At 34.5% G+C, this 26494-nt stretch overlaps 1 protein-coding gene across 5 annotated transcripts in view; it reads left to right on the top strand.

The window, feature by feature from the left end:
* Positions 1-26494, top strand: part of CNKSR2 (connector enhancer of kinase suppressor of Ras 2) — a 285732-nt gene that overhangs the window by 130480 nt on the left and 128758 nt on the right. For all 5 annotated transcript variants that reach the window (XM_070784406.1, XM_070784405.1, XM_070784408.1 and 2 more), the window contains exons 7-8: positions 7551-7610; positions 12191-12259. In XM_070784406.1, the coding sequence (XP_070640507.1) occupies positions 7551-7610; positions 12191-12259 (129 nt within the window). The remainder of the gene's footprint in view (positions 1-7550; positions 7611-12190; positions 12260-26494) is intronic.

Raw genomic sequence — 26494 nt, 5'->3', positions numbered from 1 at the left:
TTATATTTTGATTAGTTTTAGAATTTATTTTAATGTTTATAAACTTATTTGAAGTAATATTTATGATTTTAATTCTTACTTTTCCTTTTAGTTATGTTTTACAAAGTCCAGTTTTATTTAAAGCATCTTTCTACCTGTAGTATTAAAGATTTTCCTTTCTTTAAAATCTCCCCTTTTAGTAGTTCTAAAGGAAAGAAAGTTCTTTAAGCATGATTTGCACTGTGAGAAATTATGAACTGCTACTATGTAATATTAGACTAGGAGACAGAAAACCTGAATACAAAACACTTCCATAAAATAGAGCTGTGCATGGGATATGGGAGGGGTGAGGAAGTAAATTAAACCTCCTTGGCCGTGATATTTTCATCTGTAGAATGTGAGGGGCAGGAAGGGATGGACTAGATCCTCTTTAAAGCTCCCTGTAGCTCTATGAATTTGCAGTTCTGAGGACAGTATTGTTCTGAGTAAAAAGCCTGATTTTTCCCTCTAATTTCCACTGAAATAATGAGGTGAAAATAACAATGTGAAGTGAGTGAACACATTGCTCATTTATGGACTTGATGAAACCTTGATTTTTATTTTCAATGATGGTATAACCCTGGACAGGTCTTTTAAAATTTCAAGTATGTAGAGCTGGATGTGCTGTTTGGAATAGTCATGAACTTAAAATGCCAAGAACCAGGTTCAGTTATTCTGGAAGAGAGCTGGTAGAGAAGAGGAAGAAGTGAGTACCTACCATTTACCAGGTATCATCCTCACAACTCTGTAGAATAGGTATTAATTTTCTCATTTTGCAAATGAGAAAATGGTATCACAGATCCTCACCAGTTTGCCCTGTATGACATTAAGGTAACATACAACAGAGGCAGAGATTAAATCCAGGTAAATCTAAATGAGGTGCAATTTACCAGTTTGTTCCGTTATCCCACAGTTAAACTTGGGGTGGCTAAAAGGAAGTACGAGAAGTTTAGGAGGATGACTTTAAAATTAGAACTACTTAGAGGAATCCATTTAAAAGGGTAATGAGCAGTATTTCATTGGGAAAATATTTCCAAGGGACAAAAAGAAAAAGCTAACATGTTGAATATTAATAAAAGGAGTATATGTAAAACCATTTCATATGATTCATGTTAAAGGGGAGATGACTAAATAAAAATCTTATATAACTTTACTCAAGGTATCATTTTAAAAATGAATCACTTGATTTAAGTTTAGTCAGTCATGTTTGAAATAGATTTGAGGATTTGGGTGACATTTAGGAAGAGCTTAGCCATAGAAGTGTTTAAATGAAGGAAAGGAACAGAAAGACATGGGAGAATACCAAGCTTTAATGAAGTTTAATCAGTTTAAAACACCTGCAGATGGTCTTCTGCCTCTTTCAAAGCAGAACATCTCTCATAGGTAAAAGGTAACGGGCTTTATTCTTGCACTGATAAACTAGATAGATTGTTCATCAACTTTCTACCTAAGTAGTCAAATGTCCTAGGGTTTCTTAGTTTTGAGAGTCCTGAGCATTATAAGGAATAGTGGGCATTGTGCTTAGTAATGGTTAAAATATATCAAGCTAGCTTCTAAAACGCTTTTAAATAACAATAATTCGCAGAAAGTTAAAGGAAGGAAAATGAGAACTATTGGAACATATCAAAACTAGATCAGAGCCAAGAGATGGAAAGAACAGAGAGGAAAGGGCTTAGGGAGCAACCTTGGGGAAGCCTCTTTGCGTTAGAGAGTTCTTTTGCTGTTTAGGTACTTGGACTCGCTCCTAAAATGCTTTAATCCATTGACTTGACTGTGAGGTTGCTTTGGCTCCATTGGTTAACCGCCATTTGAAGACAGTGAAGCAAATGTCATTTTGGCAAGCTGAACAGAAGACAGGGAGCTGTTGGAGTCAGCTCCAGAATTAATTAATTGCTTTAAAAAAAAAAAAAAAAGGGAAGGAAGAATGAAGATTTTGATGAAATTTTGATATTTGGCAAAACTAATACAATTATGTAAGGTTTAAAAATAAAATAAAATTAATTTAAAAAAAAAGAAAAAAAATAAAAATATTCTTAAAAAAAAATAAATAAAAATATTCTTAATATAGAAAAAAAAAAAAAAAAGGAAAACCAGATTTGTCCCAGAAAAAGAGCCATTTGAATTACATGTCCTCCTGCTGTTTGACCCTTTCTGAGAGGTGACCAGGTGATCAGATGTATTTCTATGAACTCTTCATTATTCAGATGATTAGTTTGAAACTCATCCAAGTAACTCGTTTCTTCTCTTACTTTCTGTTTGTGCTTGACTTTTGGCCATTTTCCTCGTTAGTACCACCAGAAAGATTAAAAAGCTGAAGAAGTCAGTCTTGATTATGAAAAGCAGTTACAACGAATGGTTTGTTGCATAAAGCATAATATCTTCATTCTATGTGGCATTTTAAAAATATGTTTTATTTCTGTTTTATTGCTCATAACTATGAAGTTGCTGAAACTGAACTCTGTATACATAGCTAGATCCTTATTTATTTAAGCATTTTAAAAATATATTCTGTCCATCTAAAAAAAATTAGCTTTAATATAAATTATACATTTAATTATATATAATGATGAAATTCTCTTCCTATAACTAATTGATAACTTGCTTTAGCTTACAATTGCCATTTTAAAAGTTCCTGGTATGTGTAGTAATTGCATACAGATTTCATTTCCTGAGTCATAACTAGATTATCTCCATGAGTTCTTATTATCCTGATGAATATAATGACTTTTCTAAATATTTATTTTAGGAGACTAGACTTTCTCTATGACCTAATCATTTAAGAAATTAAATTATATAGAGCTCTTGTCAAACACCTTAATTCATAATCAGTAATGCACTGTTGAAAGAAGTGTGGAGAGAAATATAATCAACTTTTACTTGCAGTTGTCAGAAGAGATGGGTGATTAAAATAAATTTGTAAAAGGTCAAACCCAGTTATTCTTTTATAACCACATTGAACTTAGTATATGTGTGCTAGAGAGGTCTTCATCTTTTTAGAATGGATGTTAAACAGTGAATGTTTGACTCAGTATCTACAATTTCCAAATATCCTGTTCTAATAAGGAAAGTGAAGGTGGACAACCCTTCTGTTAATAAATCTGTAAATTAGGAGCCTCATGGTTGAGAGTATCATCTGGGCTCGAAACACAGCTTCACCTCCTTTGGCAGACCTGCCCAGTCTATCAGTAACTCAGTTTCCTTATTTCTGAAACAGAGATAATGACAGTGTGTACCACACAGACTATTGTAAATAAATGTCAAAACACTAACACAATCCTTAGCAGATTGTAACAAGTAGCTGTTAGTGATGATAGTGATAGATAATGATGAGTGATGATTGTTGTGTATGTCTAAGTTATATATTGATATATTGTTTTATTTCACTGTTTTTTTTCCACTTAATCCTCTCACAATCCTTCTATGTTAAAAAACTAAAACAAAATTTAGTGTTTAGCTCTTACAAATGTACTTTAAAAATCCTTTATTAATTTGATGTTATTTGGTTAACTCCCATGAGGATAATGATTGCAAGAATCTTGTCCTGTTCTAAGTAGTGCTGTTGTATTAAAGTGAAAGAAAGTGAAGTCGCTCAGTCGTGTCCGACTCTTAGCGACCCCATGGACTACAGCTGTTGTATTACCTTCCAATAAATAATGGGATTAAATAAAGTATGTTCAGCTCAATTCCAGAAAAATAAATGACCCAATCAAAAAATGGGCCAAAGAACTAAATAGACATTTCTCCAAAGAAGACATACAGATGGCTAACAAACACATGAAAAGATGCTCAACATCACTCATTATCAGAGAAATGCAAATCAAAACCACTATGAGGTACCATTTCACGCCAGTCAGAATGGCTGTGATCCAAAAGTCTACAAGCAATACATGCTGGAGAGGGTGTGGAGAAAAGGGAACCCTCTTACACTGTTGGTGGGAATGCAAACTAGTACAGCCACTATGGAGAACAGTGTGGAGATTCCTTAAAAAACTGGAAATAGAACTGCCTTATGATCCAGCAATCCCACTGCTGGGCATACACACTGAGGAAACCAGAATTGAAAGAGACACATGTACCCCAATGTTCATCGCAGCACTATTTATAATAACCAGGACATGGAAGCAACCTAGATGTCCATCAGCAGATGAATGGATAAGAAAGCAGTGGTACATATACACAATGGAGTATTACTCAGCCATTAAAAAGAATACATTTGAATCAGTTCTAATGAGGTGGATGAAACTGGAGCCTATTATACAGAGTGAAGTAAGCCAGAAGGAAAAACACCAATACAGTATACTAACGCATATATATTGAATTTAGAAAGATGGTAACAATAACCCTGTATATGAGACAGCAAAAGAGACACTGATGTATAAAACAGTCTTTTAGACTCTGTGGGAGAGGGAGAGGGTGGGATGATTTGGGAGAATGGCATTGAAATATGTATAATATCATATATGAAACGAGTCGCCAGTCCAGGTTCGTTGCACGATACTGGATGCTTGGGGCTGGTGCACTGGGACGACCCAGAGGGATGGTATGGGGAGGGAGGAGGGAGGAGGGTTCAGGATGGGGAACACATGTATACCTGTGGCGGATTCATTTTGATATATGGCAAAACCAATACAATATTGTAAATTTAAATAAAATTAAATTAAAAAGATAAATAAATAAAGTATGTTATATACTTGTCACCTGTATAAGTTTGAATATTACCATATGGTTATAGCCAAAAACTAACCAATTTCTTAATTTCTATTTGTATGTTTGTTGAGGTTAGTTATGTATTTCATATAAAATGATGAACTTTCATATAAGACATTAGAATTCACAGATAAATGAACATCTTGTAAAATTACGTTTATTTTGTTTCACATTAAGAGGAGATCCAGGCTTAAACAGTCTCTGAACTGATCAGATCAGTCGCTCAGTCGTGTCCGACTCTTTGCGACCCCATGAATTGCAGCACACCAGGCCTCCCTGTCCATCACCAACTCCCGGAGTTCACTGAGACTCACGTCCATCGAGTCAGTGATGCCATCCAGCCATCTCATCCTCTGTCGTCCCCTTCTCCTCTTGCCCCCAATCCCTCCCAGCATCAGAGTCTTTTCCAATGAGTCAACTCTTCGCATGAGGTGGCCAAAGTACTGGAGTTTCAGCTTTAGCATCATTCCTTCCAAAGAAATCCCAGGGCTAATCTCCTTCAGAATGGACTGGTTGGATCTCCTTGCAGTCCAAGGGACTCTCAAGAGTCTTCTCCAACACCACAGTTCAAAAGCATCAATTCTTTGGCGCTCAGCCTTCTTCACAGTCCAATTCTCACATCCATACATGACCACAGGAAAAACCATAGCCTTGACTAGACGGACCTTTGTTGGCAAAGTCATGTCTCTGCTTTTGAATATGCTGTCTAGGTTGGTCATAACTTCCCTTCCAAGGAGTAAGCGTCTTTTGATTTCATGGCTGCAGTCACCATCTGCAGTGATTTTGGAGCCCCAAAAAATAAAGTCTGACACTATTTCCACTGTTTCCCCATCTATTTTCCATGAAGTGATGGGACTGGATGCCATGATCTTCGTTTTCTGAATGTTGAGCTTTAAGCCAACTTTTTCACTCTCCACTTTCACTTTCATCAAGAGGCTTTTGAGTTCCTCTTCACTTTCTGCCATAAGGGTGGTGTCATCTGCTTATCTGAGGTTATTGATATTTCTCCCGGCAATCTTGATTCCAGCTTGTGTTTCTTCCAGTCCAGCGTTTCTCATGATGTACTCTGCATATAAGTTAAATAAGCAGGGTGACAATATACAGCCTTGACGAACTCCTTTTCCTATTTGGAACCAGTCTATTGTTCCATGTCCAGTTCTAACTGTTGCTTCCTGACCTGCATACCAGTTTCTCAAGAGGCAGATCAGGTGGTCTCGTATTCCCATCTCTTTCAGAATTTTCCACAGTTTATTGTGATCCACACAGTCAAAGGCTTTGGCATAGTCAATAAAGCAGAAATAGATGTTTTTCTGGAACTCTCTTGCTTTTTCCGTGATCCAGCGGATGTTGGCAATCTGATCTCTGGTTCCTCTGCCTTTTCTAAAACCAGCTTGAACATCAGGAAGTTCATGGTTCACGTATTGCTGATACCAACATCTTAGACATATGACATTACTGAAATGAATTTTCTGAATTAAAACCTACCCAAAGACTTCTTAATAATTCCATGCCATGAACTTATTGCTTCTTGTTTTTATTTCTTAGTTATTTTTAGTGAAAACACAAGTACATTTAGATATCAAAATATTAACATCCAGGTATAGGAAATTAACACTGCAATTTTCTACACATAATTATTTAAATGTCAGCTTTTTCTGAAATGATTGTTCTTAGTTATTAAGTCCCTTATATTTCAGGCTTCAGGTTTATTTTATAGTTAGTACTTTATAATTTTTGAAGTCAATAGTTGAGATGCAAAGTAGTTTCAAAGTAAAACTCAGTAAATTTTTTATCTAACAGAATATTCCTTAGGAAAAAAGGCCATTCAGAGAATCATCTATTTTTTTCTGATTTATTTAAATAAAAATATTTCAGTATTTAAAATGTGAATCCTTTCTTGTAATATTTTTTCTTTTAGGGTCCTGTCACTGTGCATAACTTAAAGAAAGGTTTCATTTGTTCTTAAAACTTGAATAATTTGAAGATTTCTAGATAATATTTTATCTTTAATGAAGCTTTTTCTGAAATCACTTTGTTTAAATGGAAGCAGAATTTCTTCTTTATTGGGAGGAGGGGGTGCCACACATTACCTCTAAATTAATATTATTATGATTTTAATTTTAAATAGTTATTTATTTTTGGCCACACTGTGCAGCTTGTGGAATCTAATTCCCCAACCAGGGATTGAACCTGGGCCCGCAGCAGTGAGAGTGTGGAGCCCTAACCCCTGAACTGCCAGGGAATTCCACCTCTTAATTATTGATAGATCATTGGATGTAATTATTAAAACTTCAGCAATAAGATTAAGATAGAATGTGTAGGATACCACAAAAGAGGAACAGAAAAAAATTTTTGTATAAACAATATTTTATCATTCTTCTGTCTCCAGTAGTTCTGTAGTGGCTCTATAGAAACCTACTTTTTATTGTGTAATATGTATCAAGTATAATAAACTAATAATATCCCAATATTTGAACTTCCCATTGTAACTTTTATTTTGCCACAGCACATGTAGTATGGATTTTGAGGAGAGTGAACTGTGTTCTTCGGGATATTGAATTACCATGATGCATTTTTTAAGTTCACTTTTCAAGTAATCATTTGATTAAGCTGAGTACAGGCTTCTTCAGGCAAACTTTAGAAGCCAGAACATTCAGATAGGAATTTCTTAAAGTTTAAAGACAGCCTTATTGAATCATGGATTCATCCCTGGGGCAATGGCAATTTTAACTTGATAGGGCAATTCGTTTTGTAAATGAGGTTATAATATCCTTGAAAATATTTCAGTTTTCATTTGTTTTCCTATGCTGTCTTTTTTTTTTTAGGGTATGTATATTAAATCAACATATGATGGCCTCCATGTAATTACTGGAACTACAGAAAATGTAAGTATTCTAACATTTCAAATTTTGGAGTATGTTTTTTCTTTTATTGTTAACTGACTTATGGCACTTACATAATTCCGGTTGACTTTTGAGGAAATAAACAGATTAAAATATACAACTAAAAAGACATATTGAGTTAGTAAGCACTGATTTGGGGAGAATTTCAGTCATTTTTTTTGGTTGAGAATAGCTATTTATCTGAAGTAAATCAGATGTTTTGTGTTCAAAGCCAGGGATTTGTTAAGTATGTTCTGATTCATGACAAGTTATTGTGACATCTAAAAGAATCCACCTCCATCTGACAAATAGTGTAGTTTTATTAGGAAACTTAAATTGTGTAAGAAAGAAACATCAGATAAGTCAGGTTTCCTGAATACTTGAAGTATAATTGAACTTTATTCAGTGAAGGGGTAGCATGGTATAGATCAGCCCGTTTTCACAGTGAAGTCCATCCCTGGACCAGCAGCATCAGCTTCCTTTGGGACTGTCCCACCCCAGACCTACTGAATTAGCTCTGGAGACCAGTCTGTTTTTTAAGAAGAGATTCTCCTTTAACAGGTAGTTTTGACACATGCTCCACTGCAAGCAGTAGGTCAGAGTCGTTAGGCCTAAGCTGTACACCCAATTTTGATTTTGTTGGCAGTGTAATTTCTGGCGAGTCATTTACACTCTCACTGCTTTAATTTCCTCAACCATGCATGTATGCATGCTAAGTTGCTTCAGTCGTGTCCAACTCTGTGCAACCCTGTGGACAACAACCCACCAGGCTCCTCTGTCCACAGGATTCTCCAGGCAAGAATACTGGAGTGGGTTGCCATTTCCTTCTCTGTCCTCAACTATATATCGTGAATAATATATCATCTGTACTGCATACCTCACTAGGTTGTTGTGAAAATTAAATAAGATAATAAATATGAAAGACTGTACCATCTCCCAGAGTTCACTCAAACTCACGTCCATCGAGTCGGTGATGCCATCCAGCCATCTCACCCTCTGTCGTCCCCTTTTCCTCCTGCCCCCAACCCCTCCCAGCATCAGTCTTTTCCAGTGAGTCAGCTCTTCACATGAGGTAGCCAAAGTACTGGAGTTTTCAGCTTTAGCATCATTCCTTCCAAAGAACACCCAGGGCTGATCTCCTTTAGAATGGACTGGTTGGATCTCCTTGCAGTCCAAGGGACTCTCAAGAGTCTTCTCCAACACCACAGTTCAAAAGCATCAATTCTTTGGTGCTCAGCTTTCTTCATAGTCCAACTCTCACATCCATACATGAACACTGGAAAAACCATAGCCTTGACTAGACGGACCTTTGTTGGCAAAGTAATGTCTCTGATGGACAGGGAGGCCTGGCATGCTGCGATTCATGGGGTTGCAAAGAGTCAGACACGACTGAGTGACTGAATTGAACTGTACTATAAAGAAAGAGCTACAGAAAGGTTAAATGATTGTGTTGGACATTAATATGATCACTGTAATAGATTTGAGTTGCATAATAAGTCATTATTTCTGCATTTGGTTGTCCCAGATTTCCATCCCACTCTCTTAAGCAGGTTTTGAGCTTCATATATTTTTATTTTAGAAATTCTGACAAATCACGTTTATAGCATGTTCCTTCAAAGAAGACTGAGGTGAAATTAGTTAAATCTCAAGTTATTATTGTTCTCAACATTTTACCAGCGTTTTCTTTTTAAAAAGACAACATTATTTCATCTAATACACCTATTTAACCATTTGTTGATTTTTTCCCCCTCCACTTCACTTAGTTTCTTTTGAACGGTGAAATACATTGAAGTTGCAGTTTTGTACTGGCATCTCATTGTTATTAAATGTAAGAGTTAAATGAGATCAAGAATATGTTATTTGCATATTGTCAACTGTTTAACATTTTTAAATGCAGTGAGATATTTACAAACTATACTCTTGTCACTGATTGATCATTCTCATTCGTGTGTACATTCCTTTGATCATTTGTTTGATCATTTGTTCATTTAGCAGAACTCTGCTTCATGTCTGTTGTGTTCCAGACTTGAAACTAGATATTGAAAACATTTTTAAATTAAACTAACTTGCTGCCCCTAAGGCATACAAGTACAGATTTATCTGTGTAAACAGGTACTGAAATTTGCATAGATGGACAAAGGAAAGAATAGTAAATACTGCCAAATAAGAACAAGGAAGGAATCACAGAAGTGGTTATTTTGAACTAACTGTATCTTGAAGAATTGATCAAAACATATCTCTCTACATTGTATGGAGTCTGTAAAAAAAAAAAAAGTTGAGCACTATGCATTGTTTATATTAATTAGTAATATTTTATAAATGGATAAATGACCAAAGAAGGATTGATTCTGAGTAGTTCAGATATAAATGATATGTTACTAGTTCATCATTTAATTCTTTTTTCTTGAAAGTATTTCACTATTTTTGGTACCCTAAATCATTTATCATTCGATCTGTGTTGAGTCTTAGTAAAGCTGCTCACTAAGTGGGGAAGTTATTTTGTTTTGCTGTACCCTAGTTTCTTAGTTTTTCCTTTGTAAAATTAGGGGTTTGGATAAACTCTCTCTAGGATAAATTTTAACACTGAAAGTCTATACTTTGTATGAATTGTTTCCTTTTTCACTTCCCTGTGCAAAAAGTTGTTTCAGTTTCTTTGAATTTTATGTAGCAACTATCAAGCTCTTTTACATTATGAATTAGAGCCACTGACTTGATTTTTTTTTTCATACACTCGTTTAAAAAGATCAGTTGTAAGCCAAATAGCACAGGAACAGACTCTGTAGTTACAGCTCTATTTACAGACTTTTCAGAAATGTTACATGGTCTTGTCTGATTTGGTAGGTGCTGTGAAATAAATGCTTGTTTTTTTCTTGTTGTGACACTATTCTTAGAGTTGGGTTCACATCCTAGGTAAACTACCCTATTAATTGTGGGGCTGTGTTACTCCTTCAATAAATGGAATTGAATTCTAGCCTACTATAAATATTTTTTAAAGAAAATCCTATTCCAGTGTCTTAAAAGTAGCATTTTACTTTGCAAGTTCTATCACCATATCATCCTTCTTTTCCTTTCAATAGATATTAATGAATTGTATTACAGTATTTATAGTTGTGTTTGATAAATTAACACACATATAAATACACAAATACATTGTTTTCATAAAATACTTTTTCTGTATATTCAAAAGCCCATATGCATATTATCATTAAAATGTCTAATATACATAATAGTCATTAGAGGGAAAAATAAAGAATTGTACAGTATTTTAAATTCTTACAGTATTAGGAAATTTCTATCTTAAATCTCAGTTTCCTAAAAACTTCAGAAAACTTGGCAATATTAGTTTACTAGTTTTTTTTTTTCTTGTTTGTTTTTGTTTTTAATCTCTTTGGGGAATAAAGAGGAAAAATGATAAAATTGTTACATCCTGTAGAAATATTGGCATTTTAGTTTATTTAATGTGGTTTTGCCAATGTATTATGCTGCATAAAACATTAGAAATAGGATTCTCTTGTAGTTAGATACTGAAAAGAATGTTATTTAATGTAACTTTGAGCTAATGGCTATCCTTTCAATTTGCTTTTCTCATTTATTCAGAATTGATGGTATTAATGATGAAATAAATTAGCGATATAATCATTAGTTGACAAAGCTTTGGTGCAGATCATAAAGATGTACTTGAAAGTATTTGTTTGCTGAAGTTAATGTGAATTATTTGTATTAAATGAAAAAGACCAAAGTTTTAAAAGATATGTTTTGACATATATATTTTTGAACCAGATGCCCAGTAGAACTACTGAGAGGGTTGCCTGTTTACAGTTTGCCATTATTATTTTTCCCTAATGGTCTCAGAAAGATAATGGTCTTTTACAACATAAATATCTATATATTGTCTTACATTCCTACTTTCTGTCATTAGTTTTACATAGAATACAAATAGTAGATCAAAGTATTCAGTCAGTTCACTCTCTCAGTCATGTCCTGCTCTCTGCTACGCCATGGACTGCAGCACGCCAGGCTTCCCTGTCCATCGCCAACTCCTGCAGCTTGCTCAAACTCAGGTCCATTGAGTTGGTGATGCCATGTAACCATCTCATCCTCTGTCGTCCCCTACTCATGCCTTCAATCTTTCCCAGCATCAGGGTCTTTTCCAATGAGTCGGTTCTTCACATCAGGTGGCCAAAGTATTGGAGTTTCATAGAACCGTTCAACTTCATCTTCTTCAGCATTACTGGTTGGGGCATAGGCTTAGATTACTGTGATACTGAATGGTTTGCCATGGAAACAAACAGAGATCATTCTGTCATTTTTGAGATTGCATCCAAGTACTGCATTTTGGACTCTTTTGTTGACTATGAGGGCTACTCCATTTCTTCTAAGGGATTCTTGCCCACAGTAGTAGATAAAATGGTCATCTGAATTAAATATCAAATATTAGTAACATTTTTTTAGTTTATTTTTATGAAGATTATAATTAAGCTCTTGATCTGATTTAAAGGGGTGAACTTATGGTAGTGTTTCCATAGAGAGGAAATGATTGATAAAACTTATGTTCTTTACCATTTCCTTTATGTGTAATTTAGTCACCTGCAGATCGGTGCAAGAAGATCCATGCTGGGGATGAAGTGATTCAAGTTAATCATCAGACTGTGGTATGTATAATTACCTTACAAGTCAGTGGGAGGAACTAATACAAAGATTGCTTAAGTCTTTAAAAGAATACAATGAAATTAAATGCCGGTTTGTGTACAAAATATTTAAATAGCCTTTTGAAAAATAATTGAATGACTATTTTTCTTAATTATCTTAAGAAATTTCATAAGGCATTGTTTTAAAATAACATGAGGATTTATTGGTGGTGGCTGATGTTAGATGTACAATTCTGTATGGATAATATTACCCCATGAACTGGGATGACCATTCTGGAATAGAAATTACAGTGACAGTGCATACAAATTCAAATTTTTTAGTATAACTTTTAAGTTTCATTTTAAAAAATTATCAGGTTACCTAGTAGATATGTTTTATTACACCATACATTCATTTATCTACTTTAACATTGATTTGTTCATTAAAGTATCTGGCAGATTGGTTTATTTTCATGTCATTTTTTTTTATTTTAGTAGCTGAATTGGCTGTTCATTTCCCAAAAGAGAACTATAGTTTAAGTTTTAAAACTATTGCACTTAACTGAATAAGTTCATAATTTTTTTTTCTTTTTTTGTTCTTTGAACCTTATGATTCCCTTTCTAGGCTGAGAATGACAGTGACATTCTGTGCCTGTGGTAGATTTTCAAGGGCAATTTTTCTTAATCTTAGATTTTTTTTTTAATCTTAGATTTTTAAAATTAACATCATATGATTTTCATTTTGGACTAGTTTCTATCTAAATTGCTCTGTCTCTGCCAAAATAAAATATATGGTTTTTAAAAAGTGAAGTTAACATTAAAATAATCTGATTATTGATTTATAATCCACATTTTAAAAGAAAAACATTTTTTTTCCTGGTAAATGTTCTATTTGTTACTCACTGACTCTTCAGAGTAAGTAATTATTTCCTGCTGTACCTTTTAACTAAATTTGGTTTTGCCTGTTCTAGTCATAGAAGAAAGGCTATATTTGGAGAGTAAGAAGACTCATGTGAAAAGTCTGATCTTTCTCAGTGATTCTGATATTAAGGCAGATGCTATTTTAAATTTGGTTTGAATGAGAAGTTTGTAATATCTTGGAGAGGCTCCTGAACACTGATAATTAAATTTATGATATTTATTCAATAAGTTCATTTTCTAAGTGAATAAAAGTTAATGAAAGTATGAAAAATTATATGTATGGGGTATAAAGTTAATACTAATTATTGTTAGCTAGTTGAGGCTAATTAATGGAGAATATTGGTAATCAACAGAGCCTTTCCACTCTGTGACAGTTTTGATGATGAGTAAGTTCTCATGACTAGAAACTATACAGTAAAAAGTGATTGTCCTGAGTAAAGTTTCTTGTCCTTTAGGATGAGGATTTGGGCAGTGGGATAAAAGAGCTGCTTAAGTAGATTGGCAGCTCCTCCTTCTGATGTTCACACTGCCTCCACTTCTACAATGTGACCTTAGCAAATATGATGTCTGTTGGATAGTTTGACCTATTTCCAGTTGGTCAATACTAAGAGGATAGAAATTAGTCTCTAATGAGAAATAAAGTTGTTAAAAGGATACTCTTTGTGGAGCAAAGATTCTCATGCCTGTTGAATATGAAAGTCTTTAAAAGACTTAAAGTGAACCAATAAAATTTATATGGATTGGTGATATTTAAATACTGTGAGAATGTGTCAACACATCTTTCTATTGCAGGAATATTCTAAAATATTAGAAACTACACAGAATGATGGTTGGAGGAACTTGCTTTCAGTTTTTGCTCTGAAATTGACCTATAGTTTTAAGTGAGTCATGATAACTATTTATCTTTTCAATAATAATAACCAGAGCCAACACTTACTGAGTTCTTACAGTGTGCCAAGCATCATGTTAAGTCCTTCACATATTTTATGTTATATACTCCTCACAATGATCCTGTGAAGAAGGTGTATATGGAGACTGAATGATTATTTAACCCACCCACAGCTCAAAGCTCACTGACTCCAAGGTCCATGCTCTTACTTCAGTTTTATTATACTCCCTCCCCAAACTCAAATTGTAAGATTATCAAACAAAAGGGGAGGAATTCCCACAATCCTGTAAGTAAATCTTAAGATTCAGGGAGAGGTTACGCAGAGCCAAGGGTAGAAAATAGAGGAAGTGAGAATTTACATAACTTGGATAGTGGTTCAGCTTAATTGAAATTAGAAATGGGGTTGAAATTTAACTTTACTGCTACATCCTCACTCACTCCTTTCCTCCAGATAGACAAGATACATAAAACACAATGCCAGGCAGGTGTTAGAAGTTCCACAGAAATTAACTTTCCAACCTCCCTTTATCTACTACAACGGTTGGGCCAACTGGAGTCCAAGTCCTTAGCAGACTGCTACTGCAACCTGCAAATTGATTTTGGATGATAATAGAGACATTGTCTGACAGGAAATTATGTTGAATTCCATCAAAGTGACCTTCCTTAATAATGTGATCAATTAGCAGATTGCCTTCTTTTTGTTCAAATTGAGCCATTTTTGTGCATGAATGGTATCTTTCATTAAATGCACCCTACTGTGTCCTCTCTTGCTATTGCCCCCATTGTGGTCTGTGCAGTGGCCTTTACTTCTTACGAGACAATATACAAAGGTGAGGGAATGGACATTATCTTAGTGTTGTTATTATAAAAGGTTTGATAGATCGATAAATTAGTTGAAACAAGTGTAAGTTATTTGTAGTCTACAGTTATCCCTTCTGTCCCTGCAATCATAACCAGGGATATTAAGGGTTTGTTATGATATATTTACATTAAAATATTGCCTAATGCTTTTAAAATACATATTTTAATCCAGTATTTAACTAATCAGAATAGTGAGATATTGCCAATATTATGCTATACCAATATAGGTTCAAGAATGAAAAGAGTAATGTTCAATTTTATGTTTTGAATGTTATTAGCTCAGTATTTTTCTATAATTATAAAATTTCCTATTGTTATAGGTAGTAATGTACAATATAAAATTTGACTACTTTTCTTATTATAAAATACCTAGAAAAGCAATGTGAAATTTTCCCCTAAGAGTATGAGAAAGTTGAATAATCACAGATGAATTCAAAAACTATTTTTGAAATTGCTAGTATGGTATATCTTCAAGATGTTCTATTAGATGTGTGTGTGTGTATTTATAGTTTTCTCTTTAAAATATATATATTTTTTTTATTTAAAAAGAAACTGGAAATTTTATGTCCTTTTTCACGTTGCTATATTCTTTATTATAAGTGGCTTTTAAGCTTTTCTAATCAACATACTTCTGTGGCTGAGAAACTGGCTGCCAGGTAGGAAGAAGAAAAAATCATGAACATCCAAGCAAAGCAGACTGAGTCCTATTGCATGTCTTCCCTGCCAGTGAAGATCCAACTCCTCAAAGGCTGCTGGAATCTCCCAAGATTTTTTCCACTTCATCTGCCACTACATTCCTCTCTGGGAGATACCTCGGCATAGTTTGAACCAGCAACTCTGCCCTCATGATGCACTTTTAACACTTTTTTTTTAGCTGATGAGTCTACTTATAGTTATTCAATCTATTTGGGCATATTCCTAATGAATCTGTTAAAATTTCATGTCTTTGCTGTTTTTGGTGTGTAAGTGTTATAAAAGTCTATCCATACTAAAAACAGATACTTTCTTCTTAGAAATATCAGGTGAAAAGAATGGGGTATGTGATGGTTGAAAAAAAATAGCAGTTGGAAAATTTTCCTTTTATTTTTTGTGTATACTAAAACATATTCACTATTTGGAAAGTCTTCTGGAACCTGGTGACTACATTATGGCAAGAAAGGGTTCAATAGATGGGGCTATAAAGCCTTCTGGAATGGAAAATAACCAGGTTGGGATAGTCAAGAAGAAGATAGCCTACAACAAACAGTCAGGATGCTTGACAGTGATCAGTAAGAGCTGGAAGACGAACACTATAAACTAGTGGGTTTTGTTACCCCCTAAATGGTAAACATTACTGAACAAGAATGCAGGTGATGTCATAGGGGGTGGGAGAAGGGAACGAGATAAAGGACTATTGAGTTATCTGGAAAGGTCATTCTGACTTCATTTATGTAATTCTCAGCAGTGTCTCCTTTATTTTCTTATTCTCACTCTAGTCTCTCATTTGTGACTCTCTTCACCCTCTTGTTCCTTCAACAATAGGCGAGTTCACAACAATAGGCGAGTATTGTTTGAAAGGGAAGCCAATGTAATCAGAATGGATGGAGAGTATGGTGACCCATTAAAACTCAAAAATCCCTTACCCCTGCCCTGCCCTTATCCTGTTGCCTGGAAGGAGTAGTTTATTGAGTGGATTCAGTACCACAATATTGGCTAACACCATTGTGCTTTCTCTCTTTTTTAAATATGTATAATTGTTGTCTTTATTTTTTAAGTTTTTCTTCTAACTTAGTTTTCTTTACTTGACCATCCTCATCTCTTCTCACTTGACTATTTCTCCTACATTCTTCACTGTTTTCAGTATTTTTTTTATTCTTGCCTATTTTCTTCTGTTCTCCTTTCTCAAAAGAGAAAATATTTATCTTATAATTTCTTACAACAAAAAGTATTGAAAACTCAAATGGCAGTATTTGCAGTGCACCTGCTTTCTTATCCCTGTAAACACAAGATGTTGCTGGAGTATAGAGATTAAGTATATTAGCATGGTGTTTAACATATTGCTTAATAAATGGTTATGATAATATCCTAAAATAATTCTGTTAGGATTCTAAGAAATTGGTATTCTAAAACAGAGCAAGTTAATTGTTTTCTTTTGGAAGGGGAAAATAACATGAAAAGACACTTACCAAAAATTAGAAGAAATAATACATCCAAGATTTCAGTTCCTCATAGTAAAATTTTATTTCAGATTCTACTTTGTATAGGATATAGTTTCTTTTATTTTACATTGAATATTGTGGATTTGATGAGAATGTGTGGAAACTGGTTTTGAACGGCCACATATTTATATAAATTATGTTTTATTATCCCTAGAGAAATAAATTCATTACTTTATTATCTAATATAATATTTTATGATTTTTCTGTTATCAAACTAAAATTATCTTAAGTCTTTATATAAAGAAGATAAGTTGTATGATACCTTAATATTGGTAACTTCCTGTGAACCAATTTATTTTTTCTGCGAATCACTGCATCCTGACTTATTTCTAATTTATATAATTCTTCCTAGCTCCACCAGGAAAAGACTAATTGGTTCTAAATGTGGTTAGCTCTAATTTTTTTTTATTATTAGAAACATCTTTTGGTGTTGACATACAATTAATAGGTTGATTATTTTACATGGAATTTTAAAATGTATCCACATAAGTGTTTATTTTATATGTTTAAAATGTATCTCTTGGCTGATGTTCTTTCCTACTCTGGATTTTAAGTGTGCAGCTCATTTGTAAATCAGTGTCAATAACTATATCCCTTTTCCTACATGTATCAAAAAGACAGAAGTCGGTCAGTTACAGTCCCCTGATTTACTTTATGTCTATAATAGAGGTGGGCAATTAGTAGATGACAGCTGCCTGATAAACATAAAAAATTATTGCATGAAAGGGAAATACATTAGAGCGTCATAAAATGGGAAATTCAAGAGATAATTTTAATAATGTTAAGTTCTTTTTAAGTTATTTAGCCTTAGGATTCAAATATAGGTTTCAACCACTAAATTAACATTCTCAGCTACATTGTGGCTGAAATTTTAGGTCATGTAACTACTCATCACTTTCATATTTCCTCTCATCTTATTACTGTAATACTGGACAATAAAGGGTATTTTAAAATTGAGACAAATGGCAGAGAGAGTTCATGGGGCCCCATTTAGAACTGACAAGGAATTAGCTTTTTTGTCTGAGTTGTTGCATTTCTGATAAAATGATTTCTGAAGATAACATCTACAGTAATAAGTATTTATAGCCATTATGGAAGTTCTTAAACTAAAACTTTTTGTTAATAAAGATGTAGACTACTGTTTATTTAGCTATATAAATGCATATATGCACATTCTTTGGTTTTGTTTTGATAAATGCAGACATCTATTGCAGTACTTGCTAGTATTTTCAAATACACATATCTGTTAAATGTCTACCAGTAAATGACATTATAAAATTATTTATAGAAAAGTTATAGATTTTTAAACATGTTTCTTTATGAATACTTGCCTTTGGTTACTTTACATTTTTGTTTGGATTCCTAAATTAAGTTGAATTTTTCATAAATATAGATGTTTTCTTATTCTTTCTCAGAATTCTTACAAATAGGATGTATAGATTTTTAGATAACAGTGTTTCATCCCTTAGCTTTGGTGACTAAGACTCTTTATTTTAAAATACACATTTTCAATGTCTTTGCAAGGAGAACAGAAATGAAACATAGGAAGAAATGGCTGAGATGTAAAATTTCCATATATATGCAAACATAAAATTAAGTTAAAATTTAACCCATGCAAGTATCTTTATAAAAATTCTAGTTAAAAACTTGTATTATTATGGTTCTTTGAAAATATCCCATTGATTTTGGGGGTAATGAAGCTCTGTGATATGACCAAAGATTCATCCCCACATTCTTTTACTGTTACATGATTGTCTTCCTTCTCAGTGTCTCCCTAGCAGAGGCTTTTATACTCACTGAATTTTATGTTTTGGAGAAGTTAAAGAATACCATGAATGATAATGAAATAAGAATAAAATGGGCTTTGATTTAGTTTCCTATAGCATATACAAATGTGAACCATGAAGCCCCTCAAAATAAACTTTTGACCTTCAGAGACCAAAATATTACCAAATACCATACTGAGTTGGTATATTGAGTTGCTCAAAATGCTAAACTATACCAGAAGCAGAGATACCAATGATACAAAGGTGCAGTTTATATAGGTAACAGGATAGGTAATAGAAGATAATGCAAGTAACAGGATGTGGAAATGTATCTATCACCTTTGGTAAAAACAATGTGGGTGATCTGTAGAACTAAATGGAAAAAAATCATGCGTATTATTTTCTTCCTCCCATGAGCTTCCTCATGAGTCAATCAAGAAATTCTGATTTAACTCTCAGAACTTCTTGGTTATAGAGAAAGACTCCAAGAAGGTGGTGTACAATAGGTGAAAACAAAGTACTTCTTGTAGTCTTCAAGTTGGTTTTCTCTCTTGGACTCCCTATCCATCTTCAGCGGTGAGAAACTGTTCTCTGTGCTTTCTCTTAAATAAAACACACACACACACGTATATTATATATGTGACTGTGAAATTCACATGAAAATATTAGCTACCAAAACATATGTGTAAATTCAAATTGTGAGGAGCTCAACATGGTCCCAGTTTTACAGTAAAATTAAACCACATAAAAAACTTGCCTTTAAAAAACAAATGCTTTAATAAAGTCTTATTTCATTGTATAAATACTTAAGGAGGCCATGAGATGAAGAGTGGCTCAGTGAATAAAGACATAAAATTGTGGAGTATTCCCTGTAATGAAAATAAAACTTTTTAATTCCTTCTTTTTGAATGTTTGTTCCCTTCATCTTTTCCCAAGATTATCTCTTCTAGTCATGTTTGTAAAAAATAATCAGTACTAAGGTTTCATTTATAATAGATAGAACCTTGGGTCATTTCTAATACTCTGAATTACCTATTTAAATTACTCCATGCTGGATTTTTTTTTAATTTTACTTATTTATTTATTTTCGGTTGTGCTGGGTCTTTGTTGCTGCACATGGGCTTTCTAGTTGTGGCAAACAGGGGCTACTCTAGTTGCAGTGCACGGGTTTCTCATTGCAGTGGCTTCTCTTGTTGTGGAGCATGTATGGACTCTAGATCACAGGCTCAGTAGTTGTGACACACGGGCTTAGTTGCCCCATGGAATGTGGATCTTCCTGGACCAGGGATCAAACCCATGTCTCCTGCGTTGACAGGCGGAATTCTTAACCACTGGACCACCAGAGAAGTCCTCTATGCTGGAATTTAAAGTAATTTTTTTTTTTTTTGCATTTAGTTCCTTAACCAAATGCATACCTTTCAGCTTATATTCCTCTTTATTTGAACCATGGGTAATTCTCTATTTCTACTCACTAAATGAATGATTGTGAAAAAGCAAAATTAGGATATCCCCAAATATATCACACAAATATATTGTGTGAAAAAAATAAGTTTAGGTGAAGTTTTTAGATTGGTACTTAAATTTAGTGATTCTAGGATCTTTGAAAGATACTGTGTATCAAAATTCATTAATTCTGAAATGTTTTGAAATGTTTCAGTAATGCAGGAGAACAGAGCACTGTAATATCTCAGCACCAAAACATTTGGCAAAGACACAGTGTCATTAGTCTGAATGTGATGGGTTGTGTATTGAATTGTCTCTTTAGTGCTTTTAAAAAGAGCAGAGGAACATTTGGGTATGGTGTGACTCATATCGTCAGACATTCATATAGGCACACTTCAAGCCTCTTTGAAATTTACTTTGTGAATAGGTATCATTTAAACATTACAACCATGAGTAAGAGCCAGTGTTTACACAGGAGTGTGTGTAATTGTTAATGAATGGGTCTGTTACTTTGTCTTCTGAAGGATAATAACTTTGAAAATATTTTAAGAATGTCCTATCTTCCTACTTGTATTTCTAGAGATGCTTTTTTATAATTTCAAATACAGTTGTAACAGAGGTAAAGGTCTAAGTTGATAGGCTTACATTCTTTTATGCTTATTTGTAACTTTGGCTACTTGGAACCATAGAGAGTCTTTTCATTTGTTGGTCAAATAATTCACTACCTATTGTTTAGGAATCAGATAGGCTAGAGAATGTCCTAAAGGGATCAGAGACTTCTTCACTCTATGTACAAAGAGGAAAGGAAGACTGTCACTTCTTTAACACCAACCCCAAAGCCCTTTGTGTACCTAATCTGGGCAAACCATTGTCTAAGGACCTGCCCACTTATGTTGCCATTTACCCAAGAACCCTTGGTATCTGCTTCAACCTGATCAAAGCAATCACAAGCCCTGTCTACAAGAAAGCAGAGCATGTGGCTTTAAACTCTTGGGATACCTTAAAAACTCTGTTGGACCATTTTAATTCTGTTTGTGCTGAAAAATACATTTCAGTGTCCAAGTTGGGGATTGCATTTAAACTAGTAAGACATGCCATTGTTTACAGACACTGAATTTTGCTACCTGGACAATCAGGAAGATACTATTTGTAGTTCAGCATATGTGAAAAACATATTATCTTTAATAATATGACATACTTGGTATCAGATGTATAGGTGGATTTTTAAAGGTCCATGAACTTTAGTGTGAATAAAATATTCTATTAAATATTGAGAAAGGAAAACCTGGACTTTATATTTTTCTAGAAAACCTTCCTAACTGTTTCTATAATGTATATGATGAAACAGAATATTTCTACAACAAATAGCAACTATATCCATTGTTACTATGGGTATATATTATTATGGATATTATAGATATTATGGATATTATATATTATTATGGAAAATATTTTTCTTGTCATAATCAAATCACTGTGACTTTAGGTCTGAAGTATCCACTCTATATTTTTTTTCCAAATGTTAGTTTATAAGAAAGTTTATTTGGTAATTTGAGGTAAAGAATGTTTATTATAGCTTTAGTATCAAGTATATTACATTTAGAGAAAAATTTAATATTACATCTTAGTTTTATATACAAAACAAAATTCCCTTTGGACTTTTAAGGCACTTCATTATCTCTGAAACATTCACATTCTCGTGTCACCATGTCATTTCACTAGTTATCAACAAATACTCATTAAGTCTCTGCCATTTCTAAGACATTGATTGCAGGTATATCCAGAAAAATGAGACTCAGTTTTTATCCTCAAAATAAAAGCTTCAATATCCAGTTTTGTGAGGGTAGATGAAGGACATGAGGAAAAATATATAGCTTTAATAAGCAGCAGTACATGAAAAATGCCATAAGAGAGATGTAAAGTCACATGAGGAAAATAAGGTCCTAGCTATAAGAGGCTGTATGATGGGTGTTGCATTTAATAAGCACCATTACGGATACATGAGATTTTATATGTGGCAGAATAAAAATGCAAGTATTTATATAATAAAAGGGTACTTTTGCTGAGAAGAAAAGCACAGTGTTGAAGGGCAGCATAATACTAACTTAACCAATTGTTCCACCCATACTGAACTACTGCTGCTGCTGTTGCTGCTAAGTCGCTCAGTCATGTCTGACTCTGTGTGACCCCAGAGATGGCAGCCCACCAGGCTCTGCAGTCCCTGGGATTCTCCAGGCAAGAACACTGGAGTGGGTTGTCATTTCCTTCTCCAGTGCATGAAAGTGAAAAGTGAAAGGGAAGTCGCTGAGTCGTGTCCGAATCTTAGTGACCCCATGGACTGCAGCCCACTAGACTTCTCCATCCATAGGATTTTCCAGGCAAGAGTACTGGAGTGGGGTGCCATTGCCTTCTCTGATACCGAACTACTGAGAATTGCTCAAACTGGTTTTAACTTGTCTCAGGGCTTTCTTCAGTCCCTCAGCTTCCATATCCTCTTCACGTGTCCACTTCCTAAGAAATTCAGCTTAGGCTAATAGGAAACCTTTCCTGAACCCTCAAAAATGGGTTAGCTGCCCTTGGGGGGGCTCCCATTATCCATTCTATTGGGGTACTTCTCTTCAGTTCAGTTCAGTCACTCAGTCGTGTCCGACTCTTTGTGACCGCATGAATTGCAGCACACCAGGCCTCCCTGTCCATCACCAACTCCTGGAGTTCACTCAAACTCCTGTCCATCGAGTCAGTGATGCCATCCAGCCATCTCATCCTCTGTCGTCCCCTTCTCCTCCTGCCCCCAATCTCTCCCAGCATCAGAGTCTTATTTATTGTAAATGCTTATTGAGCTGCTCATCTCTCCCCTGCTCATTATGCTTTTTAAAGAGTCACAGGTTGTGCTGCAAGCGCCATTGCACCCATAATACATGGAAGGCACACATCAATATTTAGTGATTTTATAAGTTATAATATCCAATCTTAAAAACATATTAAAATAGTCTAGACATGGGCAAGTCACTGGCTTCAAGAAGCTCACTGTTCTCAAACAATGTTTCCTGACCAGCTGCATCAGCATCATTTGGTAACTTGAGGGAAAAACATGTAGATTCTAGGGCCCCACCTCATACCTACTGGATGAAAAACTGGTATTTCCAGATGGTTCTAACACATTCTGAAGTTTAAGAACTACATTAAAGAGAAACTATAGGAGATAGTGATGGCCATATTGGCACAGGGTCTATTATAGGAATTGACTCTTTAGTTAGGCCTTTGGTGAGCTTTTCAAGTGTTTTGAGGAAAAGAACACTGTTATGCTGTAGCTGTATATTGGAGCTGCAAAAAACTAGTAGTAGAAAGAGCAGTTAAGACTTAAGTCTAACAACCTGGTATCCAAGACAGATAAAGGAATGAGAAGAGGTATTAATTGCCAGAATCTGTTCTTTAGGATGGGCTTCCCAGGTGACATAGTGGTAAAGAATCCACCTGAATGCAGGACATGCAAGAAACACAGATTGGATCCCTGGGTAGGGAAGATCCCCTGGAGTAGGAAATGGCAACCTACTCCAGTATTCTTGGCTGGGAAATCCCATGGACAGAAGAGGCTGATGGGCTACAGTCCATGTGGTTGCAAAGGGTTGGACGTGACTGAGTAAGCACACACATTCTTCAGGGTAGATGTGTATTAAAAACAGGGGGAACTGTTGTAGGTGACTCCATGCTCAAAACTTGAGAGGATGATGGGGAACTTTTTATTGTTGCTGTTGCATCAAGTGTTGCATTCGTTTGTACTACCAGTGGAATATTTAGAGGAGGATGTTTGCTGTCATAATGCCTTGTGCTTTAGAATCAAACAGACTTGAATGAATTCTGGCTTTGCAACTTACTATGTTTCTATTGGGCTTCCCTGGTGGCTCAGATGGTAAAGAATCTGCCTGCAATGTGGGAACCCTAGGTTCAATGCTTGGCTTGGGAAAATGCCCTGGAGAAGGGAACAGCTACCCACTCCAGTATTCTGGCTTGGAGAATTACATGTTTCTATTAATAATGTTGACCAAGAAAACTTAATCTCTTTTTGCTTCAGTTTCTTCACATGTAAAGTGGGTTTAATAGTTTACTCCCTAGGGCTGTTGTAAGAATGAAGATATAAACAAAAGGAATGCAGTATGAAGCACCTAGCACAGTGAATTACTGGTGCTTGATTATTCAGTAGCTATTAGTATGGATGAATGAACTGTTGAAAATATGCCACAACTTCTTGATAGGGATTGGGGACAGTTAGGAGGATTTGTGAGTCATGCAGAAAGTTGTTAGTGGAAGTTCTGCAAACAAGAGTTTTTTGTAAGATGACAGCATGAAATATTAGGGGAATAACACTTAGCCTGGAGGAAACTCTTGCATGTATTGGTTGTGAGGAGGAAGAAAGATGGAGGACAAGTGTTCGGAGTTGTATCAGGACCACATCCATTTACTACAAAGCTCATCTGTTGTCATCTATTTGTACTTTTCTACCCATTCTGCATAGTAAAGTTGTAACGTATTGTGATTTTTGAAGTCTAATTATTTAGCCTGTGCAGTAATACATAAACATCTCTTTTGGTATTGAGTTCACTTTTTCACAAGTCTATCAGTTCCTTTTTGGATGTCTTTGATTATTAGAATGTTTTTCTTTGTATCCCAGACTCACTTAAAGTTTTGTACCTTATTTAATTCCTTCCCATATTAGTGAATTATACTTTTATATTAGCAACCACTAGAATCCCTGGTTTTCCTTCTTTCAAAGCTCCTTCTATCTCCTAGTACAGAAAGACTTTCACTGCAGCCAATGTAAAGTATATAATTATTTTTCATATTACTGTTGCATCTTCACATGGCTTTTAATTCAGGTCTATCAAATTTAATACTTTAAAACCATAGCCAGAAACTCAAATGAGGAAATAGAAAAATAAGTTTGAAAAATGATTAATACACATTGATATATTTCACTTATTTTGATGTCTATGTACCATATTTAGCTCCGGAATGGGGCTCCTGAATTTCTTGAAGTTGTAACCCATATACTTGCCTCATTTCATATTAATACCATCTATTCATGTCCCCCCTATAATCTGTCAACCATAAGTATCTTAGTAACAGAGAAATAAATTTATTTTAATAATTCACTATACTTATGTTTGAAGATATGTGAGGATACACAGAACCAGAGCTGAGAATCATTTTTCCTAGAGCTCTAAGACCACACCACATCTGCCCTTGAATAGAACATGGTACAATCCAATAAATGGGTACAGTCGTTAAGCATAATATGCAGTAGAAAAGGTAGAAAGTAATGAAGAAATTATCCAAGTCAAGGAGCTTGAGAAAGGACTAAGGAAAAAAGATTATTCATATGAGAGGCATGTAGTCTGGTTGCTATTTATAGGTATACAAATACTGGGGTTGGACTGATATAGCTAAAACCTATCTGTTATTAAGAAAAATGTTACATGTATACTGGGAATTACACAGCCAACTTCATTATATTACTATTCAGCAGTTTCCACAAAAACCTAAATTAATACTTACGTGAGGAATCTATTGAAATCATTCATTGAATAAAAAATCAACAGATAATGTAGGTCTTATTATGAATAGTTGAGTAATAATTTTATTTTTCTTTTGACAATTATTTAAAAGGATAATGTACAGAGCGGATGTCATTTCCCCATCACCATCTTTTACTGTTCTACATAGTGTTGCCTTTCTGGTTCTTTTTGTGGGAATTTACCGTTGATAACAAACAGTCCTAATGAGATAATTCAGAAAATTCACAATTTTCTAACTGGAATATTACTCTTAGACTAGGTCCATTAATCAATATTTTGTTGGCTTTATTGTTTATAAAACACATGTTTATTGCCAAAAGTTTAGGAAATTAAAGAGTAAATGGGAAAATATATATTACAGTCTTTATTACACTTTAATGTAACCATTGTTAATAGTGGTATATAGCTTTCTGTGTTTTCTATATTTATATACATATTTTTAACAAAAGTAAAATTGAATTACATTAGCGAGTCGGACATGACTGAGTGACTTCACTTTCCCTTTTCACTCTCATGCATTGGAGAAGGAAATGGCAACCCACTCCAGTGTTCTTGGCTGGAGAATCCCAGGGATGGGGAGCCTGGTGGGCTGCTGTCTATGGGGTCAC

This window comes from Bos indicus, chromosome X (assembly GCF_029378745.1).
Source record: "Bos indicus isolate NIAB-ARS_2022 breed Sahiwal x Tharparkar chromosome X, NIAB-ARS_B.indTharparkar_mat_pri_1.0, whole genome shotgun sequence".
Lineage (NCBI taxonomy): Eukaryota > Metazoa > Chordata > Mammalia > Artiodactyla > Bovidae > Bos > Bos indicus.
This window is presented reverse-complemented; position numbering and strand designations above follow the sequence as displayed.